Raw genomic sequence first — 27,505 nt, 5'->3', positions numbered from 1 at the left:
GCTTACAAAAGAACCTCACTGTAACTGTCAGCTAGCAGAGTCTTCAACGAGGGCCGCCTCTGCAGGAAATATTGTATCTGCAAAAAAGGGAGACGAAAAGCCAGTTTCAGGTTGGCAAGTACATATCCACTGTGAATCTTCCCAGGGACCCATCACTCTGTATCTAAGTGCTGACTGTTATCTGGGTCAAACTTGATGGAAATGCTGCTGCAACCACTGCCCCTCTAAGTGCTGGGGAGGTCTGCTGAGCTGGGTCCAAGCTGAGAAAAGGGAAACAGCTCACCCTAAGTTAGCCCACAAGAACGTCTCAAAAGCAACACACATTCCAGTAAGCATGAGCCTCAATTATGGTTATCCCCTCAGTGTAGCACTACTCTGTAGCTTGCAGCTTGTGTGGGAGCAGCAGCCCATTTGCTCACTGGTTTGAGCAACTGTGATCACATTATACTTGCTGTGTGTTCTTTACATTGGCCACCATACAGTAGCAGTTTGTGTTTAAAACAGCACTGATGATCTCTAAAGTCCTTAATGGTGCAGGCCCTGGCTATATTCAATACCCCCTTAAGCCTTGTTTAGGTTTGTGTCTGTGCTCCTAGACTTTGTAGGACCTTCCCGCTCATACAGTAGGACGACAGGCAACTGCACCTTAGCTTTGTAACTCAGTAGAAACCTGACAGCTCCTGGCCATCTGTAGCTTTCGAGTGAGGGATGGACTCTAATAGCAGCTCGCCCAAATCAAGGGGGGCACCTATTTTTGGTCCCACCTATCCACATGGCTCTAAGGAGAAATTTCAAAGCTCTTACCCCTCTGAAAAAGAAATAGAGACCTCCCAGCACACTCAGGATCTCTCCAATGATACGAAAACACTCCTTGGTGGTGTATTCAAATTTGAAGGGAGGCTGCATAACACAGGAGCAAAGGATCAGCACGGCTGAAGATGGAAAAGGACCTGTCAGCTGACAGTTGAAAGTGCTTGGCTTCCCTAGGATTGGTCCCTAAAAGCACTGCTTCCTCCATTCTCCAAGGAGGGGGCTGGAGGAGGAATCCTTCCTCTGTGCTTTTTCTCCCCCTCACTCGAGAAAAAAGGAAGAACCTTTTAAGCTCTGGCACCAATAACATGACAGGCAGGCCTGGGAATTCATCCCCGGGGTGGTCACACTGATGAACAGGACCAGTGAAGTACCTTTCCATGTTTCTCCACAGGTCTGAAGTAGGCGGCCAGGGTGAGTATGATAATGTGCATAGCATAAACAAAGAAGTTGAAGTAAAATAGGCGTTTGACAAATCGGTCCCACTTGTCCTGCAGCAGCCTGTTCAGGGGCTCTACCAGCAGCATCTCATGGCGATTCTGCGATGGGGATGAGAGAGAGAAGGAATGCGAGTCCCAAAGAAGCCAATACACAGATAAGATGAGAGAACACCTGCCAAAGGTCTTTGCAAACAGTACATGAAATCTCATTTCATCCCCAGCGAACACATTCTCCAATCCCCGGAAGGCAGGGAAGTGTCATTATCCCAGTTTCACAGATAGGGAAACTAAAGAACAATGATTTGTCCAGGGTTGCTCAGTGCGTTAGGAGCAGAGCTGAGAAGAAGAAGCCAGGAGGCCTATCTCCCAGTCCCCTGCTCTAACTAAAATGTTTCTCTCAGGAGCCCAAAGGAGTGCCAGGGAATGACATACAACACAGAGGCTTGCTGAATGGTATGACTGTACCCTTACTTGTCTGAGCGAGCACTCCTGTGAATGGTACTGCTGGTTTCAAGCCAAAGGGGAATATTTGCAATAGAGAGTCCTGGGATTAACTTCCAGTCAGGTGGGCAAAAGGAATGTCAGTGCATAGACTCATGCCAAGAAATTACATCTCTGCACTGTTCCTGATCACTATTTACTTGTGACAAAGCTCTGCAAAATGGTGCAAACCTTCAGAGACATGCACTATACAGAACACAGCTGACCACTGAACCCAATAAGAAAGTGTAGTGGAGGTTTCATACTCACTGGTGTTTTGCTGCTATACGCAATGATCTCAAGCACTGAGTTTTTCTCACACGTGTCTATGGAGGACAGGTCATAAAGAGATGAGTGGACGGGTCCATAGGCCCATTCGGTGAACTTCCTAGACAGATGCCTACACTCAGGCTCTTTGATCTCTCGTCTAAGGATATAGGCGAAAATCTGATCATAAAAGAAGAATGTGTGACCAACATTTCAGCTATGGTAGATTTTTTGTTACTCAGTTTCTCAGTAACACAGGAGGTCAGATTCCTCCCTGGCTTAACTGCACTGATGTCAAGCCATTAGGATACTGTACAGCTCACAGCTTGCAATATCCAAAAGCCAGTGATCTCATTGGGTTCTGGGGAATGGGGCAATATGAATGTGTCAAACGGGCTAATGCAGTAGCACAAAAGTGTCTCTCTGGTCTCTAGTTAAGATTCGTGACTATCTTTGGCCTCTCAAACCTAAAGCAGACATCTAGAGGCACCTGTTTTGTATCCCTTTGAGGTCACTGTCACTGAATGGGAAATGTTTTGGAATTGGCCATGTCAGCCAGTCAAAGATGCACTTCCTACTCCACCTGAGAGAGCAGCCAGGGCACTTTTACAGTTTCCATCTAGGCTGACATATGTGTAGTGATACTACATGACTCCCCCTGGACACATTCCCTAGATTATGCCAACGCTTTGCTTTTTAAACTCCAGCGTTAAGTCCTGCAAAGTTTTCCACCGTCTCAGTCTACTAGGCCCAGGCAGCAAGTAATGACATGTACCCAGTGTAAATGTTTGGATTATACTGTGTGTCATTTGAAAGGGTAACAGGTATGTGTCCACCTACCCCTATTTTCCCTTTCTTTGCAGCCAGGGTTAAAGGAGTCAGTCCCTTCTTGTTAGTGATCTCTTCCAGCTTCAGCATCGGGTTAATTTTGGCACCAACGATCAAAATGTTGTTATACACCTTTGTTACAAACTTGGTGTTATCTTTGGTGTTATCTGCAATCTCCACAAGGGCATGCAGAACTGTATTGCCCATAGAGTCCTGGCCAGCTATATTGGCTGGATGATACCGATTCTCAAGGAGGAATTTCACAATACCTAGCTGGTTGGTGCAGGCAGCCAGGGAAAGAGGCAGTTCACCTAATGGCAAGCAACATGAACCACTGGTCAGAAAACTCACCATATGTACAAAAGTCACCTTTATGAGCCTAAAAGCAAAGGAGAATCTGAAACCTCTGCAAGTCTGAAACCTCCCACCATGACCAGACGGGTGAACAGTTCTCCATTAAATGCTGTACCAAATCGTAGTCTCATTGTAAAAATTGTATTTCCCTATGGGACTTAAGCACTGCATAAAACTTGTGCAGGCCCTCTAAACATGGGTGAATTTGTTCATACCTTGCTGATCAATACACAGGGGTTATCTGGACCCAGCATATGAAGAGTTGAAAAAAACAACAGAATTCTCAAATTAGAAATGCACATTGAATGGTCCCTATGTATTTTGGTTAAAAGGATTGAATGTGTTAAGGGAGTTTTCCCCCAAAAGAGACTTAGTGTGTGAGGTCCAAACACAAGAAGTTTTAGGCAGAAAAAAAAATAGCTTGGATTATAACATCCTCTTCCCACTGAAAATAGATGGCTATAGAAATATTGAGTGCAGGGCTAGAAGGTGCCTTTAATAATGATACAACCCATCAAGAGATACAGAGGTAGTTGAAGACAAATGGGGTTAGGTACCCATCTTGCACTGAATAGCAATGGGAAATACATGCTAACTGCCTTAGCTTCTTTGTAATCCCAGCCCCCATTAGGGAAATACTAGGGAAGGTTGGATTAGCCCCTCTGCTATTTGCGGGTCATCTGGTCCCCCATAATCAGGAGTATTTGAACAGCTCACATTTGGGACAACTCTCTTGGTTACTTGATCAGTGACTGAAATCATGTATCATGCTCCTTGTTTTCCCTACCAAAATAAAAGCCAGGTTTCCCTTTGATTTTTCTGAAGAACTCCCCGTGGGCTCTCGCATGAACATCTGCTCCATTTTGGACCAAGAGCTTCACCAAGTACATATTCCTCCTCTCGATGGCAATATGGAGAGCGGTCTGACCTAGGGAAACACTCATCAGACCACGGAAATCTCACTTCACATAACACAGAGAAACAGACACTACAGGCTCCTTCTTCTGAGGTTAATGCAATGTTGGTGAAAAGGAACAAATTGAACAGCCCTGGAGACTGAAGTGCTCTATTTATCAACAGAATGGAGACAACAGAGGCAGCAAATGCAGGCTTCATTGCTCCCCTGCCAAAGTGCTCCCAACCCTATCCCACCAATGTACATCTAGAAGAGGAAGAAAATTAGACCACATTAACCAAACATGCCATTGGCAGAAATAGCCGATGTGATCCAGGTATTTCAGGAACACAAATGCTGACTAATAGCCAGGCTCTCCGGCAGTTTGTGGTTCTGCTTTCCTAGAACCAGAGCTTCATTCTTGGTTACATTCAGAGAAACGCCTAAAGGGCTCAGACAGTCCTGTGTAGCCTATCTCCAGTCTTTCTATACAGACGTAGGCTCAGGCAAGGCCAGACATTCTCCCAGCTGCCTCTCTTACCCTTGTAGTAGTTGTCAGTATATTCTGCATTAACTAACTCTTTCAGATTGCCGGTCTTCTCCGCAATTTCCAGAAGCAGGGGAATGGTATCGTTCTTCCCATCATGCAGATTCAGCATGGCTTTCAATAAGCATGTTTTCCCAGTTTCCGGCTCTGTAACACAAAGGGTTACAGCTATAAAAAGGGGCATTACAAACCTGCCCTCTGACACCTAGGCATGCAGTTATCACAAGGGATCTGGGATCTTCTGAATGGATGGAAGAACCCAGGGACATTTAGGGTTTCACAAATAACCTCTCAAAGTTTTCTGAAATTTCCAGCATCTTTATAGAGAATTGCCCAGTCTATAGGAAACTACTGCATGACGCAGAATCCCCTGCGATGTTTTACCGTGTATTTAAGTGAACACCATGCTGATCTTTTAATATCAGCAGTGCTGCTGGAAGAGGGAAATGGCTTTTGGATGCATCTGACACTACTAGGTACCTTTGAACTCATGGTCTGTGAGATGCTTCCGGGTCTCATGGAGATAGGTCAGCAGGTCATTCAGATCACTTGTGTCACCTTGGGTCACAGCATCAAAGATCCTTCTGCAGTCATAGAACTTGAAAGCTTTTTCTGAGCAGCTTGCAATGGAATTGGTAGATAGGAGCCTGACAAAGATAAATTTAGTTACTGAAACGTAAGGATTAAGCAAGTCTCTTAAAAATCACCAGACAATTATATTTCCAATACTGGCTTTCAGTGGCACACACATTAGTGAATATTACATATATTAATTGTACAGTCTGTAAGATCATAAAGGTTTAGACAAGCAGATGTACTGGTGAAATTATGTTTTTACTGGTGAAAAGTTAAGAACAAGAACTCAAATCTAATTAAGCAACTAAGTCTAACATCTTGGCTCCCAGGAGCGTGATCAGAACTCCTCTGAGTTCTAATCCCAGCTCTACCACTGATTCACTGTATAGCTTTGGCTAAATGATACAGGGCAACATTTTCAAAGGTGCCCACTAATTTTGAGTAAGACACCAAAGAGTTTGATTCCTAGAGGCACTGAGAGCGCTCCTATTGATTCATTTGCAGAGTAGATTGCATTCAGAGATAGAACTCCAGGATGGGCAATAGTCATTACATGTACCATAGTATTTGGGATACTTCCCGTTCTTTAAGCATAGGAAATACTGAAATATCTGCTGTAAAATCAAATACTGTGGTGCAATGGGTAAATGCTGAGCTATGCAACCCAATCTCTGTCATAATATATATCCAATATATCAGGAACTTACTTGGCAAATTGATTGTGTATTTTTGCCCTTTCCATATTGATATTAAACTTGATGACGGGAGCATGCCCCACGTGGTCCATCTGGTACAAGGAGTCCATAGGCGCCATGTTCTTATCGCTATCCCCCATCCCAAAGCGGCCTCGTCTAGCGAAGATGTTGCTTTTGGGCAGCTGCTGTACCTTTGTGCTCTGGCTTCCCTGAAGGCTTTCAAGGGTTCCCAGAATGGAATCCTCACCATCTGTGTGCTCGTCCGTGACTTCAGAGTCCTCCACATCAGAACTGCCAAGTTTCCTCATCTTTCCAAGGATGGATGACATGGCCAGCAGGCTGTAGGGAACCCAGTGACATTAATACTGCCACCTGATAAACTATGTGGAGCTTAGTCTGGCTTCAGTTATGACTCTTCACCAGTTAGAAAATGAGTTGCTTTCTTTTTCTTTTAAGTGAAGGTGCTGGCTGCCATCCTGTATTACCAGGGCAGGTACAGCAGCAGTATACGCTTTCTACTCACTGCTCCTCTCGGCCTGTGTGCCTCCTCCCTGATCTGAAGAGGCCAACCACTGCTTTGGGTTAAGAGAGGAATTCTGCTGAGATTACCAATAAGGAGGCCAATTGGTGCCAATCGTGATCATGGTTCTTGTGATGTGGTCACTTGTTCACTAAGGCTGGGGCTGTGTCTTTTCTATTCTATTACCTCAACACTTCCAACTCGTTTCATACGAGCCCATCAAACAGCTATCAGATGGTACATTGCTCAACTGCCACCACCGTTCTGGTGATAAACACTGACTTGGTATTCTGCTTCACAGACAAACCGAGCCTCTTCTGGCTCACAAAGCTCTGACTTACAGTAAAAGAATCAGGGGTAAGGACTTGAAGGAAACTCAATAGAGATTCTCCTCCACCCCACTAGCCAGTACCTGGCAGACACTGGGAAATAATATGGCAGACTTACAGAGTGTTACAAAGCCAGGAGCAAATAAAAATATATACATGCCAGGAGGGAAAGATTGCAGGGCCAGATGTCAGGTCCATGTGCATGCTGGGGAGGAAGAGGAAACAAAGACACATGGAGCTCTTGTAAGGCTTATGGAAAGGTATAAATTACTACACAGGCACATTGATCTGGTATGGTTCTATTATCCTGTCTTGGAAGACACCAATATCTAAAATGAAAACCTCGCTAACAAGGCAGTATCTGGTAGTGTGAAGAGAAATTTTCCTCTTCGCCCCTGCAGCAATCCACTGATGCCCTGAAGCATGAGGTTTCACTGTTCATGTCTTCATCTATATAATTTTTTTTACTTTGTTCATGAAATAATTTTTACAGTATCCTACTGTGAACATGAAGAGAAGAAATGTGACACGAAGGATCTGGTCTTCACCACCCATGAAGCCATCCTCAGCAAAGGTGCTACCCCCCACCAGGTGAAGCACTGAACTGTTTAGAAAGTGACTTTTAGCTCACACTGTCCTGTCCTTTAGTATTTTGTTAGGCAGGCAGCTTGGGTTTTCTGCATGCTTCAACATAACTATTCACGCGAATAGCTCCTAACCTGAAGGAAGTAGCCTCCGTATGTGAAATCAGTATGCAGCAACATTCCCTCTGGGATGATCCACCAAAGAAGAGGCTGCAGCACTTATTAATAAACCAACTGATATGGAAAATCATTTTTACTACTTCTGGGGGCATTCTGTGCCAAAAAAATTAAAAGTTCTGCACACAATATTTTAAAATTCTGCAAATTTTGTCAAAATAACACTGCAGAATCATGCCAGTTTCAATTATTTTGGTAATTTATTTCAAAATCCCTGTCAGCAAGTACGTCTGTACCAATACAGACACACACAAAAATTCCCCTGGGAGTAGAGAGTTAAAGAAACCCCTATGACAACCCAGCTCCTCTTTCTCTGCCCCCTTTTTCCCCCAGAGCCCAGCCGTGGGGCCAGACACCCACAATCGCTCCCCTGCAGAGCCCACCTGCGAGGCCCTCCTAGCCCAGGAACCCCCACCCCCACCCCCCTGGTCCAGACACCCGTTCTCCCCCTCTCCGCCCAGGGATCCAGAGGGAGAAACAGCCTGATGCTTGGTCCTAGGCTTGCACAGTTTCCTGCATGCTGCCCTCTCCTTCCCTCAGGGAACATGCTGGGAACTGCAGCTGCCAGGAACCCTCTAACTCCCTCTCCCTCCCCCCAGCAGTGTCTTCTATGTACAAGCTGGGCTCTGCCGAGTCCAGTGGCCCCTAGTGGCAGCTAGAAACACTGCAGTCCATTTCTGTGGGGGATAGGAAATTCTGCATGCACGTTAATTTCTGCAAAATTCTACATTGCACAGTAGCGCAGAATTCCCCCAGGAGTACAATTTTACACAGGATCATAGGGGCAAACTACATCACCTCAGAACATCATAGATCCCTGGCAAGGAGAAAACAACAATCTCTTTGCACATGAGTAATTAAAGCTCAGAGTAAGTTTCTCTCTGTTTGGAAACAAGAAGGCTAATTCTGCTCTCAGACCAGGGTAAATCAGGAGTATCTCATTTATATGAAAGGAGTTGCACCAGTCGGTAAGTGACAGCAGAATCAGGTCCACAGCATCTACCACAAACAAGCTCTCCATTCTCCCTTTGCCCATCTGATGAGAGTCAGGGGATACAAGAAGGGGAGAGGGCAAGTTGTGTTAGTTGCAGAATAAGCATCAATCAAGAGAAACAGGACAAAGTAAGGAGCGGACACTGGGGAGAGCAGATGAGAAAGGGATGGAGAGAGGAGGTGTGCTAAAGAAATGAATGAAACAGGTGTCCAGCAAGTTTGAAATGTCAGATGTTGCTGAAAGGGATTTGGAGGACAGGACTGTAAGAAGATGCTAAGTTGTTGTGGATGGGCCTGTTAAGATGGGTAGTAATTAGTCTTGTGCGGGTAGAGGTTAAGGATATTACTCCAAAGGTAGATCTATTCACCAGTGAACTGGGCCTCAACCAATGTCTTTGCGCATGAGGGCTGCATCTCAGCCATGTAGGAGCAAAGAGACGTTCGGCTAACATGGGAAATTACCATCTACTGACTTCAGTGGAGTCGCAGTGGTGTATAATTGGCATAAAAGACTGGAGAACCAGTTCCAGTCAAGATAGGCACTAGACAGGTGGACCTTGGAAGCTAATAGTCACCTCAGGGATACTTAAAAAAAGCAAAAAAAAGGATAAGTTACTATAGGTGAGTAATATCTGGAAGGCCAGCACTTTGATTGTGTTTGATTTACAATTACAACAAACATGTTAAAATGAAGTGGTGTTGTAGCCATGATGGTCCCAGGATATTAGACAAGATGGGTGAGGTAACATCTTTTATTCGACAGAAGTTGGTCTAATAAAATATATTACCTCATCTACCTTGCCATGCTAAAATTATGACTGTTTCTAGACTGTTTTATTATTAAAGTGTTTTAAACAATGCAGTGTGATCAAGAGGAAATGAGGGAAACACTGATACATTGAGGGGAATGTGACATGGGGTAGGAACTGCTGCTCATATCATTATTAGATGTAAAGTACTCTGGAGGATCAGTAGTAGAGAAAGCAATTCACTGTACCCCTTTTGAACTTTGCCACAGCCAGATTTGAGAGTGTGTGCAATGCTCTACTACGAAACATTTCCTGAAATCCCAGATTGTCTGGAAAATCTAATGTTTTGAAAACAAGGGTTTTATGAAATCCTGTAACAGCAAATGCCCTCCTCAGCTATAAACAGACCACCATGCTAAGAATTATTATGTATACAAGCAATAGCCGACCAGTGACCTCAAACGTGCTTATGGTGGCGAGTTAGCAAGACCACAGTTAAAGTTATATCAGGAGTTTTAGTTCAGTTGGATTCATTAACCTCTAAATCAACGGCACCTATACAATTTTCTATGGAAGTAAACATGGAATGAGAATGTTGTTGTCTGTTTGAATTTTCAATAACAATACAAAATATGTATAACATTCTTAAAATATTCATAAATATACATTTACAGCATCAACAATAAAACAAAAATAGAAAATGTTAAAATGACATCTACCATAATTTAGCTTTGGGGTGCATTTTTGCTTAAATTTCTAGTTCTGTGGGTCTCTCACAAAAATAAATAGAAATAAATAGAAAAAGAACTTTTCCTAATATCTTAAATTATTCTGTAAACAAGAAATAATGCAAAAAATAACTTTTCATTTACAGTTTGATATTAAAATACTTAAGAACTATAAAATGTTCCCTGAAATAATCAACAGTGAGTTTAAAGAATGATTTTTGGTTTGGGATTGGGGTTTTTTTTTTCCCCTCTCTTTTTTTGGAGGAGTGGAGTTGTGTCCTTTAAGCGAATGTACATCTGGCAAAAAATGTCAGACTGGAACCTGGAGACCTTTATTTCTCTACAGAACAGGCAGAGTATAGGCAGCAGCACAATGACCTTTTTCTCATTGCCTTATCAATATGCCAGGTCTGAATTTGCAAGATATAAACATCTTCCACAGAGACTTAAAAATTCACTGGAAAGATATTTTGTCTTTAAATTTCTCATGTGCTATCCAGATAAAATGTATCTAATTTGGGCTCTTCTAATCCAGTGTATATCAAGATTCAATCCTATACAACAAGATAAATGAAAATATTGCTTATAAGAGCCTCCAACTGAACCACAACTAGTGATAAATACCAAAGGGTAATTTACAAACAGTGCACAAGCATGCTATTCAAATATACATGCAAGACTTACAAAAGCTCCAAAAAATGCCACCTTCTGCAAAATAATCCAGTCTCAATAAGTACTCTCTGATCTACAGGAGTTTTTTCCCCTACAGTTTTCAGGAGTCCTCTCTTCTTAGGTGATTTGTTCGGAGCAACATCACAGATCTTCCCTCCACTTCGTTTGTCTGCGGGATTGTTCTACACTCGGATCATTTTGTAAGTCTGAGGATGTGCACTAGAACATTAACTTGACTAATATAATAATTAAGAACTATCCTAGAAGCAGAAGTAACAGCAGCAGCTATTCCCGAGAGTGTATCAAAGCTCTTTACAAGAATCCCAGATTTTTTTTTTCTTCAAATTACATTTAGCAATGGACACTCCTTTCCAGATTTCCTCTTCACAGATACAACTGACTTTCCCAGGCTGAATGTTTTTGTGGTTCAGCTGTACACATCACTTAATGTGAAAGTTTGTAGAGATCTTTTCTGAGATCGTTCATCTTTGCAGTCGCTGTTAGTGAGGTTATAATAAAGATCTACATACTATCCAAAGAAGAGTTGGATTACAAACAGAGTTGATGAACTTCGAAAACCAATTAAAAAACAAATCTAAACACCATTTTATTAATCTGTTTACACACCACGTTTTATTGAAATAATACATGCTTACCTTACTCAGCTGTGAAAAATTAATGTAAGTGCAGTTTGATCACCTGAAGCATTTCCTTACCTCAGGCAGGCAGATTTTATTAATCTGTCCTTCTGTCTAGGATATCGACTTCAAGGAATGGGCTAGAAAGACAAAGCAATTCTAAAAGCTTTGCTCTAGCCCAGCCAGAAGCTTTGGACTTGACACAGGAATCACTGGGTGAAATCTCTGGCCTGTGGGCCGTAGGAGATCAGACTAGATGATCACAAAGGCCCTTTCTGGCCTTAACATGTATGCAAAGGGATGCTGCAATAGTCACCGCACATTGTAATTACATGAATCAAAACAGCCTATGACATTTTGTTCAGAACAAATAAAATGCCTGTTTATTAATGCTTAAGTATAAATTAACAATGATGGACCAGATCCTCAGCTGGTGCTACTTGAAGGAACTACTTCTTCACTGATATAAGCGAACTAGGTATTTGGTTGTAGGACCAAGTGAGCATTTAGCACCTGATCTACCCACTGACTATCAGAGTTTGAGTTTATATTCGAACAGCAGGGTTTGATTCTGTTCTGGCTTATCCAACAGTACATCTGGAGCAATTCCTCTTGAAGTCAATGGAGTTAAACAAGTAGAGAAGAGAAGAGTCAAGCACCCAGTGTCCACATTCGGTCATAGATACCTCTCCAGATTTCAGACATCCTGGAAACAGAAAGTCTCAATGTATCCATAAAGGAAAATGAAAGCAGCCAGAGGATGTGAATGAAACCAGAGACAGAGTGGCAGTTTGCTATAGCTAGAGAGGGTTGGGGGGGGGGGAAGTGAGGGGACAACACACACAAAAGAAAGAGGAAGACTGCAGAATCTGAGCTTGCCTGCAGGAATGTGTGACCTACAGCTTATCCTATTTATGTCTTGCTCACGGGAGTCACTGGAGGCAAGTTTCCAACAAAATTTCTTTAGAATCGAATCGATCCTCTATTTAAAAACAAAACCAAACAAACCTGGGCACTTGTCCCCAGTATAAAGTCTGCTATGGGAAAGAATCACATATTGAAGGACATAAGGCAGAAGGGTCCCTAATTGATCTTGCAGCCAGGCCTCTGCCTAGCAGATTGCTATGCAAGATACCACATTGCCACAGATAACCCGAAGGAAGTGTCATGTAAAATAAAACCTCCTAGAACTGTAGTGGCTGTTTGTCAGCGTTGTGTGATGAGCTCACAATTGCTGAATCAATTGATGTAGGAAGGGTTAACGTTTACCAATTCCAAACGGGGGTGGGGGGGGGGGGAGACTGAAATGTTCCCAGCACTTGTAGATAAGAAAAAAGGGCAACATGAACATTTCAGTGTGACAGTTTTTCTTCAGCTTCTCTGTTATTATTAGCAAACTGTGTTCTGATAAAACGTTTGACATACTTATTCCCTCCTTGATAGATCTGGCAGCATTTGACAGATCTTACATCTGTACCAAAGTCAAACAGAATTCTAGGTAATTCCTGAGGACAGATGAAACAGTGCAGTTTTCTATCAAAATGCACGATGTACCAAAGCTTTTCAACAGGGTCAGTTGCTGTATAAGCCAATTTCACAATGGATGATTTTTGGAAGAGCCTAAATTAAATAATAATGGCAGGTTAGGGCCCAATTCTGATCTTTCTTACACCAGTGTAAACAGGCTAGATTCTCCAGATCAGATGAGATGCATTCAGCATAAGTCTGGAGGGGCTGGCCAAAGTGGCTAGAATTCTGATTCTGATCCCACTTACATGGAGGTAGCTCCAGTTCAAGAGAGTCACTCCAGATTTTTCACGAGCGTATGAAAAGTACATAATCAGGCCTACTATGTCTGAACAATGGAGAATAGCAGTGAGGTCCAAGCCTACCGGTATCTACCTACAATGCAGGGAATAACTAGAGAACAAGAGTCTTCAGAGCGAGTACAACATGGCCCCCATTATGGTTGTACCACAGGCAAATAGAGAAATCAAGTGACTTGCACGAGAAACCTGCGGCAAAGCAGGGACTTGAACATAGGTCCCAAGTCCCACCATAGTGCCCCCACCACAGGGCCATATTTCCTCTCGCATCATCGCTCTGCACATTGCTGTGAGTCATGACAGCAGTCAGTCTCAGCAACACAACAGAATTACAATGCACAGTGAAACATCCAGTAAACCTCATTATGCTGGACTATCCACTAAGATAATCACATCCAGCTTTTCAGAACTATGAGGAAGGAGAGTTAAGTGCTTCAGCTGCAGTAGCTAGATTTTCAGAGTCATAATTCAATCATCCCTATTACTGCCTTTTACTTCAAAAAAAGACGACACCCCTGAGGCGCTGTGATCATGTCTCTCATGCCCCATCTCGCTTCCTAGGCTTTTCTCCATCTCTTTTTGCTAAGTGCTTCTTTTGTCTCCATCTCCCATTCCTGGCTTCAGACTTTCTCTGACCCTTCCCACCCATGGATGGACACTTTTGGAACATCCTCCCATCTCCTGTGCATCAAGGGCCTCCCCTCCCCATCTGATCTCCTTTTCTCGTGAAGATGCTACTGTCCTGCTCTTGCCTCACCTACTAAGGTCTCTGCACCTTCCCATGCCTCAACCGTTGTCCTAAATACTGTGTTTGTTTGTATTAGACTGGGCCAGGACCTGGTTTGGATGTGATCAGTCAACTTGCGGCAGCATATAAATAATAAAACGGTGAAAGTTACCCCTGTGCAATGGGTCCTACATACATCTGAGGCTTAAATGGTGCCTAGGTCTTGAGTAAACTCTGCACACATCCTTTCTCATCAGGTGGCAAAAGAAGACAGAAGTGACAAGAGATATGCTAGGAGTGTTAACAAACACAGCTGGTGATGGGACAGTAGATGGGGAGGACTCTGAGTTACTACAGAGAATTCTTGCCCAGATGTCTGACTGGTGGGTCTTGCCCACATGCTCAGGGTCTATCTAATCACCATATTTGGAGCAGGATGGAATTTTCCTGCAGGTCAGATTGGCAGAGACCTTGGGGGGGGGTTTGCCTTCCTCTGTAGCATAGGGCATGGGTCACTTGCAGGTTTAAACTAGGGTAAATGGTGGATTCTCTGTAACTTGAGATCTTTAAATCATGATTTGAGGACTTCAGTAACTCAGCCAGAGGTTATGGGTCTATGATAGGAGTGGAGAGGTGAGGTTCTGTGGCCTGCAATGTGCAGGAGGTCAGACTAGATGATCATGAAGATCCCTTCTGACTTTAAAGTCTATGACTCTATTAATCAGGGAAATTCTTGTCTCGATGAAGCACAGTAATGAACCATATTCCAGATTTTACCAGCTCCCTGAAACTGGCTCAGCTGGATTCAAGGATTAATAAGCGGCAGCTGCAAAGACCTAGTTTTTGAAGGGGAAAATGTTATTGGCTCCTGGCAGTATCATTCAAAAAAGGGAAGATCTGCTGATGCACAAATACAATATAACTAGCCAAATTAAAACAAAGTGCTAAAAAATAGGGTCTTTTACCATAACCTTCAACTATTCATAACACAAGAACTAGAGGCCACCAAGTGAAATGAATAGGCAGCAGGTTTAAAACAAACAAACTGAAGTATTATTTCACACAACGCACAGTCAACCTGTGGAACTCCTTGCCAGGGGGTGTTGTGAAGGCCAAGACTATAACAGGGTTCAAAAAAGAACTAGATAAGTTCATGGAGGATAGGTCCATCAATGGCTATTAGCCAGGATGGACAGGGATGGTGTCCCTAGCCCCTGTTTGCCAGAAGCTGGGAGTGGGCGACAGGGGATGGATCACTTGATGATTACCTGTTCTGTTCATTCGCTCTGGGGCACTAGGCAATGGCCACTGTCAGAAGACAGGATACTGAGCTAGATGGACATTTGGTCTGACCCAGTATGGCCGTTCTTATGTTCTACACTTTGTCTGTGTTTCCTGATCACGCCAATGGCTCTTTACCCACCACATGGAAAAGAATGGTCATGAGGAGGCAGGGGATTAATCCATCACTTTAATTAAAGTCTGTGGATTTAGAGCCCTGGGATAGGAAGCAGATTTCTCATTAAGACAATATGAGTCAGTCCCAATGCTGCTAATGAACAAGATGGATATGCAGGTCCAAATTTCAGTTAAAACAGATGCTTCTAGTTAATAAAATTGTACCCAGATAATATGAAACCACTTTATTTACTTCCCTCTCTTTCAAGTAACGAAATGCATGTCCAGCTTCTCCTGGATGATGAAATAAAATACAAATGCTTTTACCTTAAAATAAAGGAGAGAGTGTACAATGATCAGTGGGGTGCTTTAGGACCATGGCACATGGGATAGAAACCCAGAGACTTATGGAAAGTTCACATGAACAATGCTCAAAACTGAAAAAAGATTTTAATCCAGCCTGCAAGTTGCTATGCCAAGGCTTAGTTCCTTCCAATATATAAAAGGCAGAGAGTTATAAACTCCTTAAAATAGAACGTATCAAGAAAAACGGAAAGGACGTTCTTGGGCTGACACACGTGAGCACATTTCACCTCTCCCTGGCAACAACTATGATAAGAAGAGAGGGGAATGGATCTATCAGGAGCGTTACTATAACTTTTGTAGAACAAAAGAAAAGCCCAATGAACCATCTAGTCAAATATCCTGCTAACGCTGAATTCTTCAGGGGAAGCTCCACTCCACACACACTACTGTAAATAATTGTGCATTAAAACATGAGAGAAATACCTTCCTGACCCCCAGCTGGTAACCAATCTGCACTCTGAAGCGTGAGCACTGATGTTTATAAAAGTCATTATACGAGCTAGTCATGAATCTAACTTGGATCAGCAGCAATGTACTTCACTGATCCTATAACCTTCCCTAACATTTTACTGTTACTTAAGAGCCAAAAAGGTGCTCAGCCCTTCAGAGAGAGAGAGAGAGAGAGAGAGACTCTTCAGTGTATAAGATATGGTAAATTATTATTTTATTTGTATTACAGTAGCACTTTTAGGCCCCATCGTGTAGCACATATATATGGAAAGAGATAGTTTAACCACAAAACATCTCTAACAAAGGCTACAGATGCCATTACCAACAGACACTGGCTCGTCTTAGCCATCCCAGGCTTCTTTCCTAACAGGAAAATGAGCCTATGATGAAGTATTATCTTCAACCCAAACTTAATGGATCTTTTCCCTTCATGCAGCCAAATTTCATGTGATAATTAGTTCTCGATGCACAATTAGGAATGACAACGTAAGGGCAAGCAGGACCCTGAGTACATTTGGAACCAGAGAGGGACATTAATGCAAGCTGTTCTTCTCCATACGGAGTGGGATGGTAGATTAAAAGCAACATCAGGAACGTTGAGGAAACAGAAAGGAAGTGTTGATATGTCCAGAAAAAAACAACAACTTTATATCGGACAATCCTGAACTATGGATTTATCTTCTGTGCAGCATCACCATTGCAGCACCCACGGCTGCATCCACATCCTTTCCATAGATCACAGGAAATGGAAAAATTTTCTCCACTTCTTGCTTCAGCACCTCATTCTTGGAAAGGGCACTTCCACTTCCCAGAATTCTCTTCACTCCTGCCTCTTTCAGGTGTTGCAATGGCAACATGGAATGCAGATTCTGAATGATCCCATGGCACAAAGCTCTGGTTACGTGACCCAGAGAGAGATCAGAAGCAGTGATACTAGTCACTGAAGCCAGTTGCTCAGGCATGTGCCTTTCTCCAAATACAGTTGGGCAGATTGAGAGTCTGGTATCATTTTGGGCCAAGGCTGCGTTGATCATTTGTGTATAGACATTGGACTCTAGAACTTCATACCCTGTCAAAAGGAAATGGTGTTACTAATTTTGTCAGCCTGGTGTCCCTTTCACCTGTCAGAGATGAATGCTGGAGACTTAAAGTATGCTAATGATGCCGTGGGCTGTTTCAGTGGTGTATGCTGGCTCAACAGAACACTGTGTATTTGGCTTCTCCTGTCCCTAAGGAGATCACTTTTGCAGGAATACGAACTCCTCATCCAAAGTATTTTGATCCAAGAAGTCTTTTCTGATTATAAACACTGCAGTTCTGGTAATGGAACAGTTTTCTCTGAAACATTAGCTATTGGCTCAATTAAAATGAAAAAGCAACAGTAAAGGTAATCTTGCATGTTTGGAAACTAACCAACTAGTGACCTTTTCTTAATAGGGGCAATCATATCCACCTTCTATGCTGACAGTGCAAAGGTCACAAACATTGGTTGGAAGGATTTTAGAATTTACTGTTGCACTGAGACAACTCAAGGGAAGGATATCAAAGAAGTTGTGACATCACATTTTAAAGCACTTGGGGGAAATGACATGATTGTTTTTTATGATACTGCACTAAATCTGGCTCTTTAAAGTCCATTAAGCATTTAAAGTTCTGTGAAAACTGCAATTCAAGGCAATTAACATAATCAAGTCACTCTTTCTAGTCTCTATGAACATGGAAATTAGTGATTCACTTCTGATTTATTGACCTATAATTTTTCCTTTGAAAATGTTTCCTTCTGAAATGGAACCCACAAAGATATTCTCACTCACTCAAGTGCTTGAAACAAAAAAACAAAAACAAAACCCAGACACAATCCAAATGCAGGCTCCTGTTAGTGTTGTTCTCAGCGTGTCCCCTAATTGTTGTAGGAAATTCTAGCGCTACAGTGGGAACGAATCACATGCTACATGATTTCTGATACACATGACACATACTGTACAACTATGGTTTTCAACCTTATTTCATTTACAGACCACTAGAAAATTCTGAATGGAGGTGCAGACCACAGGTTGAAAACCACTGCTGTACAAGACTCGCTGCTTTGACTCAGTCCCTCATATCTTGCTGACCAACTCCCATATTAAGCCTTGTCTGTCCCCAAAATACTTTACCCAACTCCGCCATCCAGCGTGCCAACATATCCACAAATGTTGCCAGCACATTTCCTCCGTTGAGTGATGCTGCCACTGCCAGATAGTTACCATCAAAATAAGGAAAATAGGCAACAGCTGACAAGGAAGCTGGTGTCTCTGGAGGCTGGAATCCCAAGGGCATGGGGACTGTCAGCTGAGCAGAGGTGCTGATATTGAGAACTACAACACAAGAAAGAAAAGATTTAATCTTTTAACAAGCTACCTTGAAAGAGGAAAATAAGTTATCCACATACTGTCGTGCTGAGCACAATATAAATACCGAGCTAGGAACAACAGTCAGGCAAAAAAGAGTGTTATGGTATTAATGGAAAAACTTTATTAGTCCTTTCACAGACTAGGAAAATGGTACTCAGACCTATTGAAAGGTCTTACAGTAGAACCTCAGCATTACAAACAGCAGAGATATAAACTGACCAGGTAACCACACGCTTCATTTCGAATCAGACCAAAAAAAAAAAAAAAAAGAGAGCAAGTACAGTACTGTGATAAACCTGAACTACTAAAAATAAAAATAAAGGCAAAGTTTAAAAAAAGATTTCACAAGGCAAGGAACCTGTTTCTGTGCTTGTTTCATTCAAATTAAGATGGTTAAAAGTATCATTTTTCTTCTGCAGAGTAAAGTTTCAAAGCTGTATTAAGTCAATGTTCAGTCGTAAACTTTTGAAAGATCAACCATGTTTTGTTCAGTTATGAACAACCTCCATTCCTGAAGTGTTCGTAACAACTGTAGTTGTTGTGTCCCAGCTGTATAATAATACCTGCATCAGTCCTCTCAGTCATACAAGAATAAACAGAGCACTGGAAATCTCCCAGAGCAATTCCCACTTCCGTTCCCTTTGGTATTCCATGCCAGTCATGGGACATCCTCCCTGCAATGTCACCAGGGTCACCCACTTCAGGAAGCAAGTCAAGAGGAAAGCCAGATTCTCTCAAACTGCAACCAAAAAAAAATTATATCTAGATAGATAAGTCAATACTACAGCATGCAACCTGGCTATGTGAACATCCCTGAGGTCACAGGCTAACCTGACCATGTGCTTGTGGCTGCTGGGTTTACAGAATCTTTTGCCCACTCAATTAGCTCTGCCTTGGACAAGTTCAGACCTCCAGTTCCATTGGCTATGTTGGCTAAAAACTAAAACAGTTTTGTACAGAATAGCCCAGAAGAGTAAATAAATCCCCCTACATTTATCCTTGATTTGATCTAGCAGGGATCACGTGTTCAAACCACCAAAGTCACATAGCCAAGCAGTATGGTAAGGGACAATCAAAAGAACAGACATATAACCAATTTTCAAGTGCTAAAGAACACTGGCTCCCAGGAAACTCTCATGCAGAGGGTTAGCAGGTCAAAAACAAAAGAGCAAATGCTAGCTACAACAAACAAACGTCAATGTGAGTATAGGCTACTTGACTACAACCACTACTTCAAGTCAGAAAAAGCTCAGTGAGACAAATCCAAGCTTCTGTTACCCTTTCAATGGGCTAGAAAGTATTTTACCTTCACTGTTAGAAGATCTTTTCACTCTGGAGTCGTGGCCCAAACTGATCCCTGAAATGTATAGGGCCCTGGACTCCACCCCCTGAAAGAGCAAGTCATTTAAAAAAAAAAAAAAGAATAAAACTGAGGTCTCATCAAATGCCCGGTAGCCTGACACCTTTTAAATGACACTAAGTGAATTTTAATGCTTATGAAAGAGCTCAGCTGAAGGCACTGAAGAGTGAAATTCTCTTTAACCAGCATGTAGATATAGCATAGACAGTTGACCCACTCTGTCCCACCACTGTACCTCATCCATGCCCTAGAAAGAACCCTGGCAGGAAGGAAGCAAATAATTCAGTATCCATAGCCTCTTTGCTGAGTCAGTCAGTAATGCCTTCTCTTAGGGTTTCTAAAAATGACAATGCCAGTGATGGCCAACAGTGATGAGGTTTTATGTGATGTACTTGCCCACCACAAACTGGAGTGAGTCACACAGACTCATTTAGCAAAGGGCCAAACAACCATCAGAGGGAGCAGCTTTCAACCACCCCCTGCCTGGGAGGAGTATTCACATCATCTGGGACAGACAATAAATAAAATCCACTGGATGACTGTCACTTACATCTCAGTATTCCAGCTTTTACTTCTGCAATTAAAATATCCCCAGCTGGCAGCATTCTGGACGGACATCAGTGGCCTTTCCAGGTCACACAACATGGCAACCACGTAGTCGTGGATGGTACCAGCTGCATCATAAGGCTTCAGAAAATCTGGGCTATTTAAACAACAACAAAACAACAGCTGCTTTGTTAAACATCCACTTGCTAACAGTTTCCATTTGTAGTTGATATTCAGGACAAAACCGGAAACACATGACAAAAGAAACTGTCTGGAAACATATGTTAATAATTGAGTGAGAGAAATCCTTAGAAAACAAGAGCTCCACTAGAGCTGGTTAGGAAACATTTTTTCTCCCCACAAAAAAAATTTGACTACAAAAATTGTTTTTATCAAAAACTTTCTTCAAAACGTTTTGGTTTTTATAGAAAAACCAAAAATCCGAATTAAGGAAAAAAATCATTTTTGGCAACTCAAAATTTAGTAGAAATTAGACATTTCTCTGCAAACATTTGTTTTGATATAAAAACAAAAACACAGCATTCTTTGTTGATAAAAAACAAATTTCAAGAAAAAATTTCAACTATCTCTAGCATCTACCTCCAACACCGCAGTTACTCCATTAGCACCTGGTTTTGAGGCCAATAATACAATTAGATCTTTTCCAAACATTCTGAATAGGCTACTTGAGGTTTACTGTAAAAATGATTCAACAGTGAGTGTCTGAGGAAAAACAAAAAAGCTGCTTATTGAAGAAAAATAGAAAACATTGAAATGTGTGTCTAATGTTCTTCAGTGAATTGTTACTTTGCAATAAAACTTCATTACACTGTTGCAGAGGAGTATTACTGAATTCCTTGCTGTGTATAAAAGGAAACAAATAGCGCCACGAAAGTCAAATGATGCAGAGCAATATTAAGTAAAGACAATGAGGAGTAACTCCTAAGGGTCCTTAATATTAGTCAAATATTACATTAACTCTGTCCCATCAGTAACTGCATCCTTTATAAAAGACAAGATTGCTTCTATCACTCCAGAGAACTTTAGAAACACGCAGAATCTCACAATCAAAATTGCACAGAACCAACTATAAAGACTGCCTCAGTGATCAAGTCCTAGTTTTTCCATGCAATTGGATTTATGGTGTGTTACCATGCACAATACTCACTCCTACGGGGAGATGGGGGAAACAGTTTTAATACACAAGTTCTTTGTGGCAAAGTACACAGCTGCAAAGCCTGTTATAAAGAGAGAAACAGCAGCATACTTGCACAGAGATGTCCTGCTCTCAGCTTTGGAACATCTGAAAAAAATCTTAATTCCATCCAGTTGAATTAGGGTGCTCAATATATGTATTAAAGCAAAAGTACCAAGGATGAAAATAACAGTATAAAAATGAGTGTGGAGAGATCAACCACGTTCCAGATACCATCTAAACAAACTTCAGGAGGAATGCAAGATCAAGAGTCTTTTATTCCTTTTAGCAAAACTGAACTCCTACTTGACGTGGAAGACAGTGACACTTTGGGAAATGTAATAGCTTATTGAAGCTGAAATGGTTTCAGAATCTACGCAAAGGTTCTGTGGATTCCACACCCTGCTATGGCTGCAGGCAAATTGTAAGTTAAAAACTGTGTCCCATGCAAAGCATGTGACAACCCAGCAGATTATGAATAAAACCTCATCAGAGGCTTGGTAGGACTGTTTAGTGCCTAAGAGGGAAGGGAACAGCAGCTAATGTAGGGCCCAATTCTCTTAGTACATTGCAGGAATTGGCTCAAAACAACTCCCCCAACATATTTTAGATTTTCATAAGTATATATAGGAACTATGCTTAAGGCACAACTATAGGGTTCAAACTATATTAACTGATGATGTTTCCGTTCATGTATAACCAGAGGTGTTTCTTTTCTTGTTAAGTGTTCTGTGGTATTTTTTATTAGAAGGATGAGAGAATATCAAACTCAGTTGTATATGGTTAATGTTTAATACTTCCATTTGAAATAATCTTCAGCCATTTAATTAATATTATGATTAAAGGGAAGTTCTGCTTCATCTCACAAGTCTCCTCCTGCTAGTGCATTATGATGGATAGGAAGAAATATACAGCTGCAGACCGTGAGCCAGTATTAACCTTCTACAAGAACACTGACTGTGGCTTAAATTCCAGCCAAGAAACTGCTAATGAAACGGCATGATACAGAAAATCGAATGAATACAGCTGAAGTCACAGGCTTCTACCTGTTCTTCAAATACCAGTAGATTGTGGTACATCCAAATCCTGTAGCCAAGCTGAGATGTGACTGTGGTTGAGGAAGAGAAGAGAGGAAACTGCTGCTGCAGCGGCCATCTTGCCACGTAATCAGATGACTGACTTCTCCAGGCTGAAAGGTGTGACCAGTTCCACTCTTGGCCCATTTGCAACCTGAAATTTGGCAGTATTTGAGAAGCACAGCATAATTAACTGCAGTTGGTCTGGCACCTTTCAATTCCTGTGACTCAAATTATTCTACAAAGACACATTTAACACTTCAAAAAATATGCCAGTACTGACTATAGTCAAACTAACCAATCATGTTTTCCAGCCCTGAATAATCTGCCATAAAATTACCCTGAGATGAAGGGGAAAAAAATGCTGTCCATAGGCTTTAGCTCTGTCCTCCTAGTACCCATAATAGCCATATGAACAGGCACAGGTAATGATCGAGATAAGACAGAATGTCACATTATAGCTGCCTTCCACAGTTCCTGTGCTGGGGAAGTCATTCCCTGGCCAGATAGAGGGCTTTTATGGACCCTTTACACTGCTCCAGCCCTTTTACATAGTATAAAGAAGCCACAGGGGGAGTGAGGCTCTCACCCATAGAAGTTAAGCCACACTGGCAAAGAGGGAGCTTATACCAAGCATGGCAGAAGGCATTATTCTACGACGACCAGTGTCTCCACTAGCCTGAATTGAAACTTTGATACAGCTCCTGGACTTCACTCTCATACAGAGCAACTTTAAACAAAATGTAAAAGTTATAGTATTATGTGAAGCGTCCAAAGTCCATTTCTATCTTATTTACTTTCTGTCGGAGAAAAACCAGAGTTCTCACTTTCGGGTTGGGTGCAGCAAGTCAGATACTTTATTATCTCTAGCAATTGCGTGGAGGGAGAGAGCTAAATAGGTCTCTCTCCAGGTAAACAATACAGCAACCATCCCCACTTCCTTTGATACCTGTTCCTTTAAGTCTATTTCAACTGTATTTCCACTTCATCTCATTTTCTAGTTTTAAAATTGATTCTAAGAACTATTATTAACCACAAAGCTAACCCTAAAGGATGCCATTAAAATGTAATTCGCAATAGAGAGTATGCGGTTTCACTTAATCTACTCAAAGTAGTGAGAGCAAACAAACATTCTCCTTCATGTTGTTGAATACAGAAATTTAAAACAAAAAGTGACATGTGGCTTTCTGAAATGAAATATTAAGCACCTCCACATGAGAATTTAAGCGGCTGATGGAGTCATGAGGTTTTGTTATGCAGCACTCATGGGACAGCTAGAAAGTAGGCAACAGACCCATGAATCCATCAGCCCTTGGATATACTTCTTGGTGATGATTTTAGTATTTAAAATAAAATCACAGTGGTGAATAGTTCAGGATCTCTTAAAGCAATTGAGATCCTGCCAATATCTGACAGACAATGATCAGTACTTTCGGAAAATCAGTTTTATGGTCTACAGCAAATCTCTGCTTCAACTAGGGAATTCAACATTAAGCAATAATAAAAATATTCAATAATAATAGCTATAGGAGTGTATTGTGAGTTATAGAGAGAATAAAGACATGGAACCAGATTCTGAAATCCGGAGTAATGTCCCGACCTCAATGGATTTACACCAGTGTAGCTGAAAAAAAATATCTATATTATAATCCCTGCCCTACAGAGTTTACAATCTAAAACCCCAATCTTGTAAACAAATGCATGCAGCTACACATTTACTTGAGTATTTGCAGAATTGGGGCCTATGTGAATAAGTCACAGAGGTCGATTTGGTTGCTTGTGACTTGGATGCTAATCCTACAACTACTTACACATGCAGAATTGCATTTCCATTTCCCAGATACTCAGAGTCAACAGCAATAAGAGTATTGTGCATCTGTCATTTATGGCTTATAAGAAAACCATTTCATTTAATGTTTTGGGCTTTTTTAAAACATCTGACATCAATTCAAATATTACATTTATTAAATGTCACTCCTCGTATTTTGAGTTCAAACTGGAATCTTTAAAAACAACATTCCAGATCAGAGCAGTATGGGTAATGCTATGTACATTTCCATAAAGTGTAAGGCTAGCTAACTTTTCATAGCAAGATAGACTCAGTAACCTCTCTACTGAAGAGGAATTACTGACAGGTATTCAGACAACTCACTAGGCAACAACTATTAAAATGGCTCATGTGGGGAATGGGATAAAAAGAGTACTGTGTGTTCCATAAGCACATTTCATTTGGTAACAAACAGAGGACAATTGATAGATAATAGTAAAGGCTCAATTCCCTTCCGAATCTCAGTTCTGCAAAACCTTCCTCACGTGAATAGCCCTGTTGACTTCACTGGGACTACTCACTCACATAAGGATTCACAAGATCAGATCCTTAATTAGTATGTCAACAACATGATTAAATGGAATGAGTGGTTGTAAATGACTGTCTACTACAATTAAGAAGAAATGCATGTTTAACAGGACTTTTTCTGACCATTATATTTCATAAAACATCAAGATGTTTTATGGCAGTTTTCTACAGATTATTCCAGAACTAAAAATGATTTCCAACGTCAATAGATCCATCTTCCATGGCTTCAGCCATTTAACTTCTATACTACAATATTTATAGCAAACATGTCAAAAGATGGACATTACCTTGGTTTGTTTTCCAAAACACAACCCCATGCATTTGTCCTGAAATACCAATGCGACTAACCCTTTGAAGGTGCTCCCGGGGAAAAGCCGCAAGGCATTCATTCAAGGCTTTTATTATTCTCTGGACATCTTGCTCCATTCCCTGCAACCATAAAATCAGTTATGAGGGTGCTGAGACAATCTACTAGATTCGTTTACAGCATTTACTTAAGCAGTGATACAGTAGCTAGAAGTGAACACCATCTATTATTTAGCTTAACAATATACTATTACTATAGCTGAATTACTACTACATAGTTCAAAGTTTCAACATACACTAATTTAGATGATTTGTGGCTAAATAATATACGCTAGAAACTATAGTTTAATTACCCACACACAAATACATATGAATTATTCTATTAACATATAACTTTGATTGTATAAACAAAGATGAGGTTTACCTGCTGTTATTATTATTACTTATTATTTGTATTACTGTAGTGCCTGCCTTTACTACTACAAAAGTCAAGGCCTAGCATCATAACAAGTTCATTAAGAGCATAGAGATGTACCTTCCATCTTTCTGCCCTGGTTTTTGCCGGGTTGTATCAGTAGACACAGTGGACCAAAAGCCCCTTAAGATGAAAGGATCTTGTTGCTTCTTTCTAACACACCATGCCCTACTTAAGCAGCACTCTGATGAAGTTAATGATTGTATCCCGAAGTAAAGTGCAAAATGGGTTAGGGCAGTTTGCCTCTGTTCCCTGTGAAGCAGCATCACATACAAGATCAAGGTGCGGGGAAAAATCTATTTCAAGTTTTTCTAAGGTTCTGATAAATATACATCTAAGTATCTGGGCTTTCTACTGTTTTCTAGATTCTCAGGCAAAGTACATAACTTGGGTTTGGGCTGTAAGTTCACTCGATCATGCTATAGCCAAGTCCGCTACAGCAGCTAACTATGGTGCCATTTCAGAAATTGCTCAGAGCTGTGTCTGTTTTGAAACGCCACAAATCACTAGAAAGAAAAGAAAGTATTCATTGCCTGTAGTAGAGAGACAAGGTGGGTGGGGTAATATCTTTTATTGGACCAACCTAATAAAATATATTACCTCACCCACCTTGTCTCACATATATCCTGGGACCAACACGGCTACATCACCACTGCACACTGATTATAGGACAGCCAGAAACACTAATCAGCACTAATTCTGGCTTCATTTGACTTAACCATTTAGGTACCTAACCACTGATTTTTTAAAAACTGACCCTTCTAGAAACAGACTGTTTTACTCTTACTTGGCTTGGCTTTTTCCATACAACACAAGAGAAGTATTTTACATTAGATTTCAGATATACAGACAGACACACATGCCACCACCACCGCTTGGTTTGCCTCCTTTCCCTTTCTTCCCCCTTAAAGAGCCAAGCGGCATCCTGCAAGTCATTAAAACAACGCTGATAAGTCATTGACGCTGACATAACATGCTCTAATAAATTTGTTAGTCTCTAAGGTGCCACAAGTACTCCTGTTCTTCTTTTTGCGGATACAGACTAACACGGCTGCTACTCTGAAACCTGACATAACATGGTGGCACAAAGCTGTGTTGGTGAAACACAATGCCTCTGTCTTGTGCTACCTTACAATACCACTCCTTATGTCTCACCTGTGCTCCAGCAGCCAGGCTATCAGCCTGCGCCTGTGTCTCCCTTGAACAGCTCTGGGCCACAATTTGCCCTTGCTCTGTCTCGATTACCAAGGCAGCCTTAACTGAGGTGGTGCCCAGATCTATGCCCAACACACACATAGTTCCAGGTGTAGCACATGGACTCAGACCTATAGCTTGGTTATCAGCCATCATTTGTGTTGTCCTCTGGCGGCTGCCACTTCTTGCACCACTGGGTGTGTTCAGTCCGCCAGCTGCCCAAGTAAATGCCCAACACACAGGCAGCAACAGGGGACCGGCGCAGAGACTCAGCCTTGCAGCCTGCCTCCCACTCTCCAGCCCTGCTCCTTGGGGTGGCTCTCAGTTACTCGTCTCTCCACCGGCAGCGTGGCTCTGCCTGAGGGGTACCCAGGTCTCTGCCCTATGCACAGGCAGTGCCAGGGAACAGGTCCAACCGGCTCTGGGCTCCCATAGCGGGCAAGGGCTGGAGGGCCTGGGGTAGCAGCAGCCACCTGAGGGTTAAATCCAGCGCCAGACTGGCTTAGGCTAGGCCCTGGCCTGCGCTGACCCTTGAACTACGAACCTCGGAGCCAC

At 41.9% G+C, this 27,505-nt stretch overlaps 2 protein-coding genes across 4 annotated transcripts in view; both read right to left on the bottom strand.

Annotated features, from left to right (window-relative positions):
- TRPV1 (transient receptor potential cation channel subfamily V member 1) overlaps positions 1-20,505 on the bottom strand; it is a 25,771-nt gene extending 5,266 nt beyond the window's left edge. Inside the window, exons 1-11 of one of the 3 annotated variants that reach the window (XM_065572928.1) lie at positions 20,353-20,505; positions 18,296-18,406; positions 5,905-6,231; positions 5,102-5,268; positions 4,616-4,768; positions 3,967-4,107; positions 2,838-3,136; positions 2,001-2,177; positions 1,185-1,349; positions 805-900; positions 7-77 (exon numbers count right to left, since the gene is read on the bottom strand). In XM_065572928.1, coding sequence (XP_065429000.1) covers positions 7-77; positions 805-900; positions 1,185-1,349; positions 2,001-2,177; positions 2,838-3,136; positions 3,967-4,107; positions 4,616-4,768; positions 5,102-5,268; positions 5,905-6,221 — 1,586 coding nt within the window. In that variant the 5' untranslated portion in view covers positions 6,222-6,231; positions 18,296-18,406; positions 20,353-20,505. Of the gene's footprint in view, positions 1-6; positions 78-804; positions 901-1,184; positions 1,350-2,000; positions 2,178-2,837; positions 3,137-3,966; positions 4,108-4,615; positions 4,769-5,101; positions 5,269-5,904; positions 6,232-18,205; positions 18,407-19,005; positions 19,025-20,352 lie in introns of those variants that run through there. The other 2 variants (XM_042857944.2, XM_005298178.5) reach the window with 2 other exon arrangements.
- SHPK (sedoheptulokinase) lies at positions 16,247-27,505 on the bottom strand. Its single transcript, XM_005298176.5, has 7 exons — positions 26,912-27,505; positions 25,263-25,404; positions 22,590-22,773; positions 20,353-20,505; positions 19,006-19,181; positions 18,206-18,406; positions 16,247-17,118 (listed from the first exon to the last, which is right to left on the bottom strand). The coding sequence occupies exons 1-7, from the start codon at positions 27,104-27,106 to the stop codon at positions 16,724-16,726; spliced, it is 1,446 nt and encodes a 481-aa protein (XP_005298233.2). The 5' UTR covers positions 27,107-27,505; the 3' UTR covers positions 16,247-16,723.

The sequence above is a fragment of the Chrysemys picta genome, chromosome 19 (genome assembly GCF_011386835.1).
Source record: "Chrysemys picta bellii isolate R12L10 chromosome 19, ASM1138683v2, whole genome shotgun sequence".
NCBI lineage: Eukaryota > Metazoa > Chordata > Testudines > Emydidae > Chrysemys > Chrysemys picta.
This window is presented reverse-complemented; position numbering and strand designations above follow the sequence as displayed.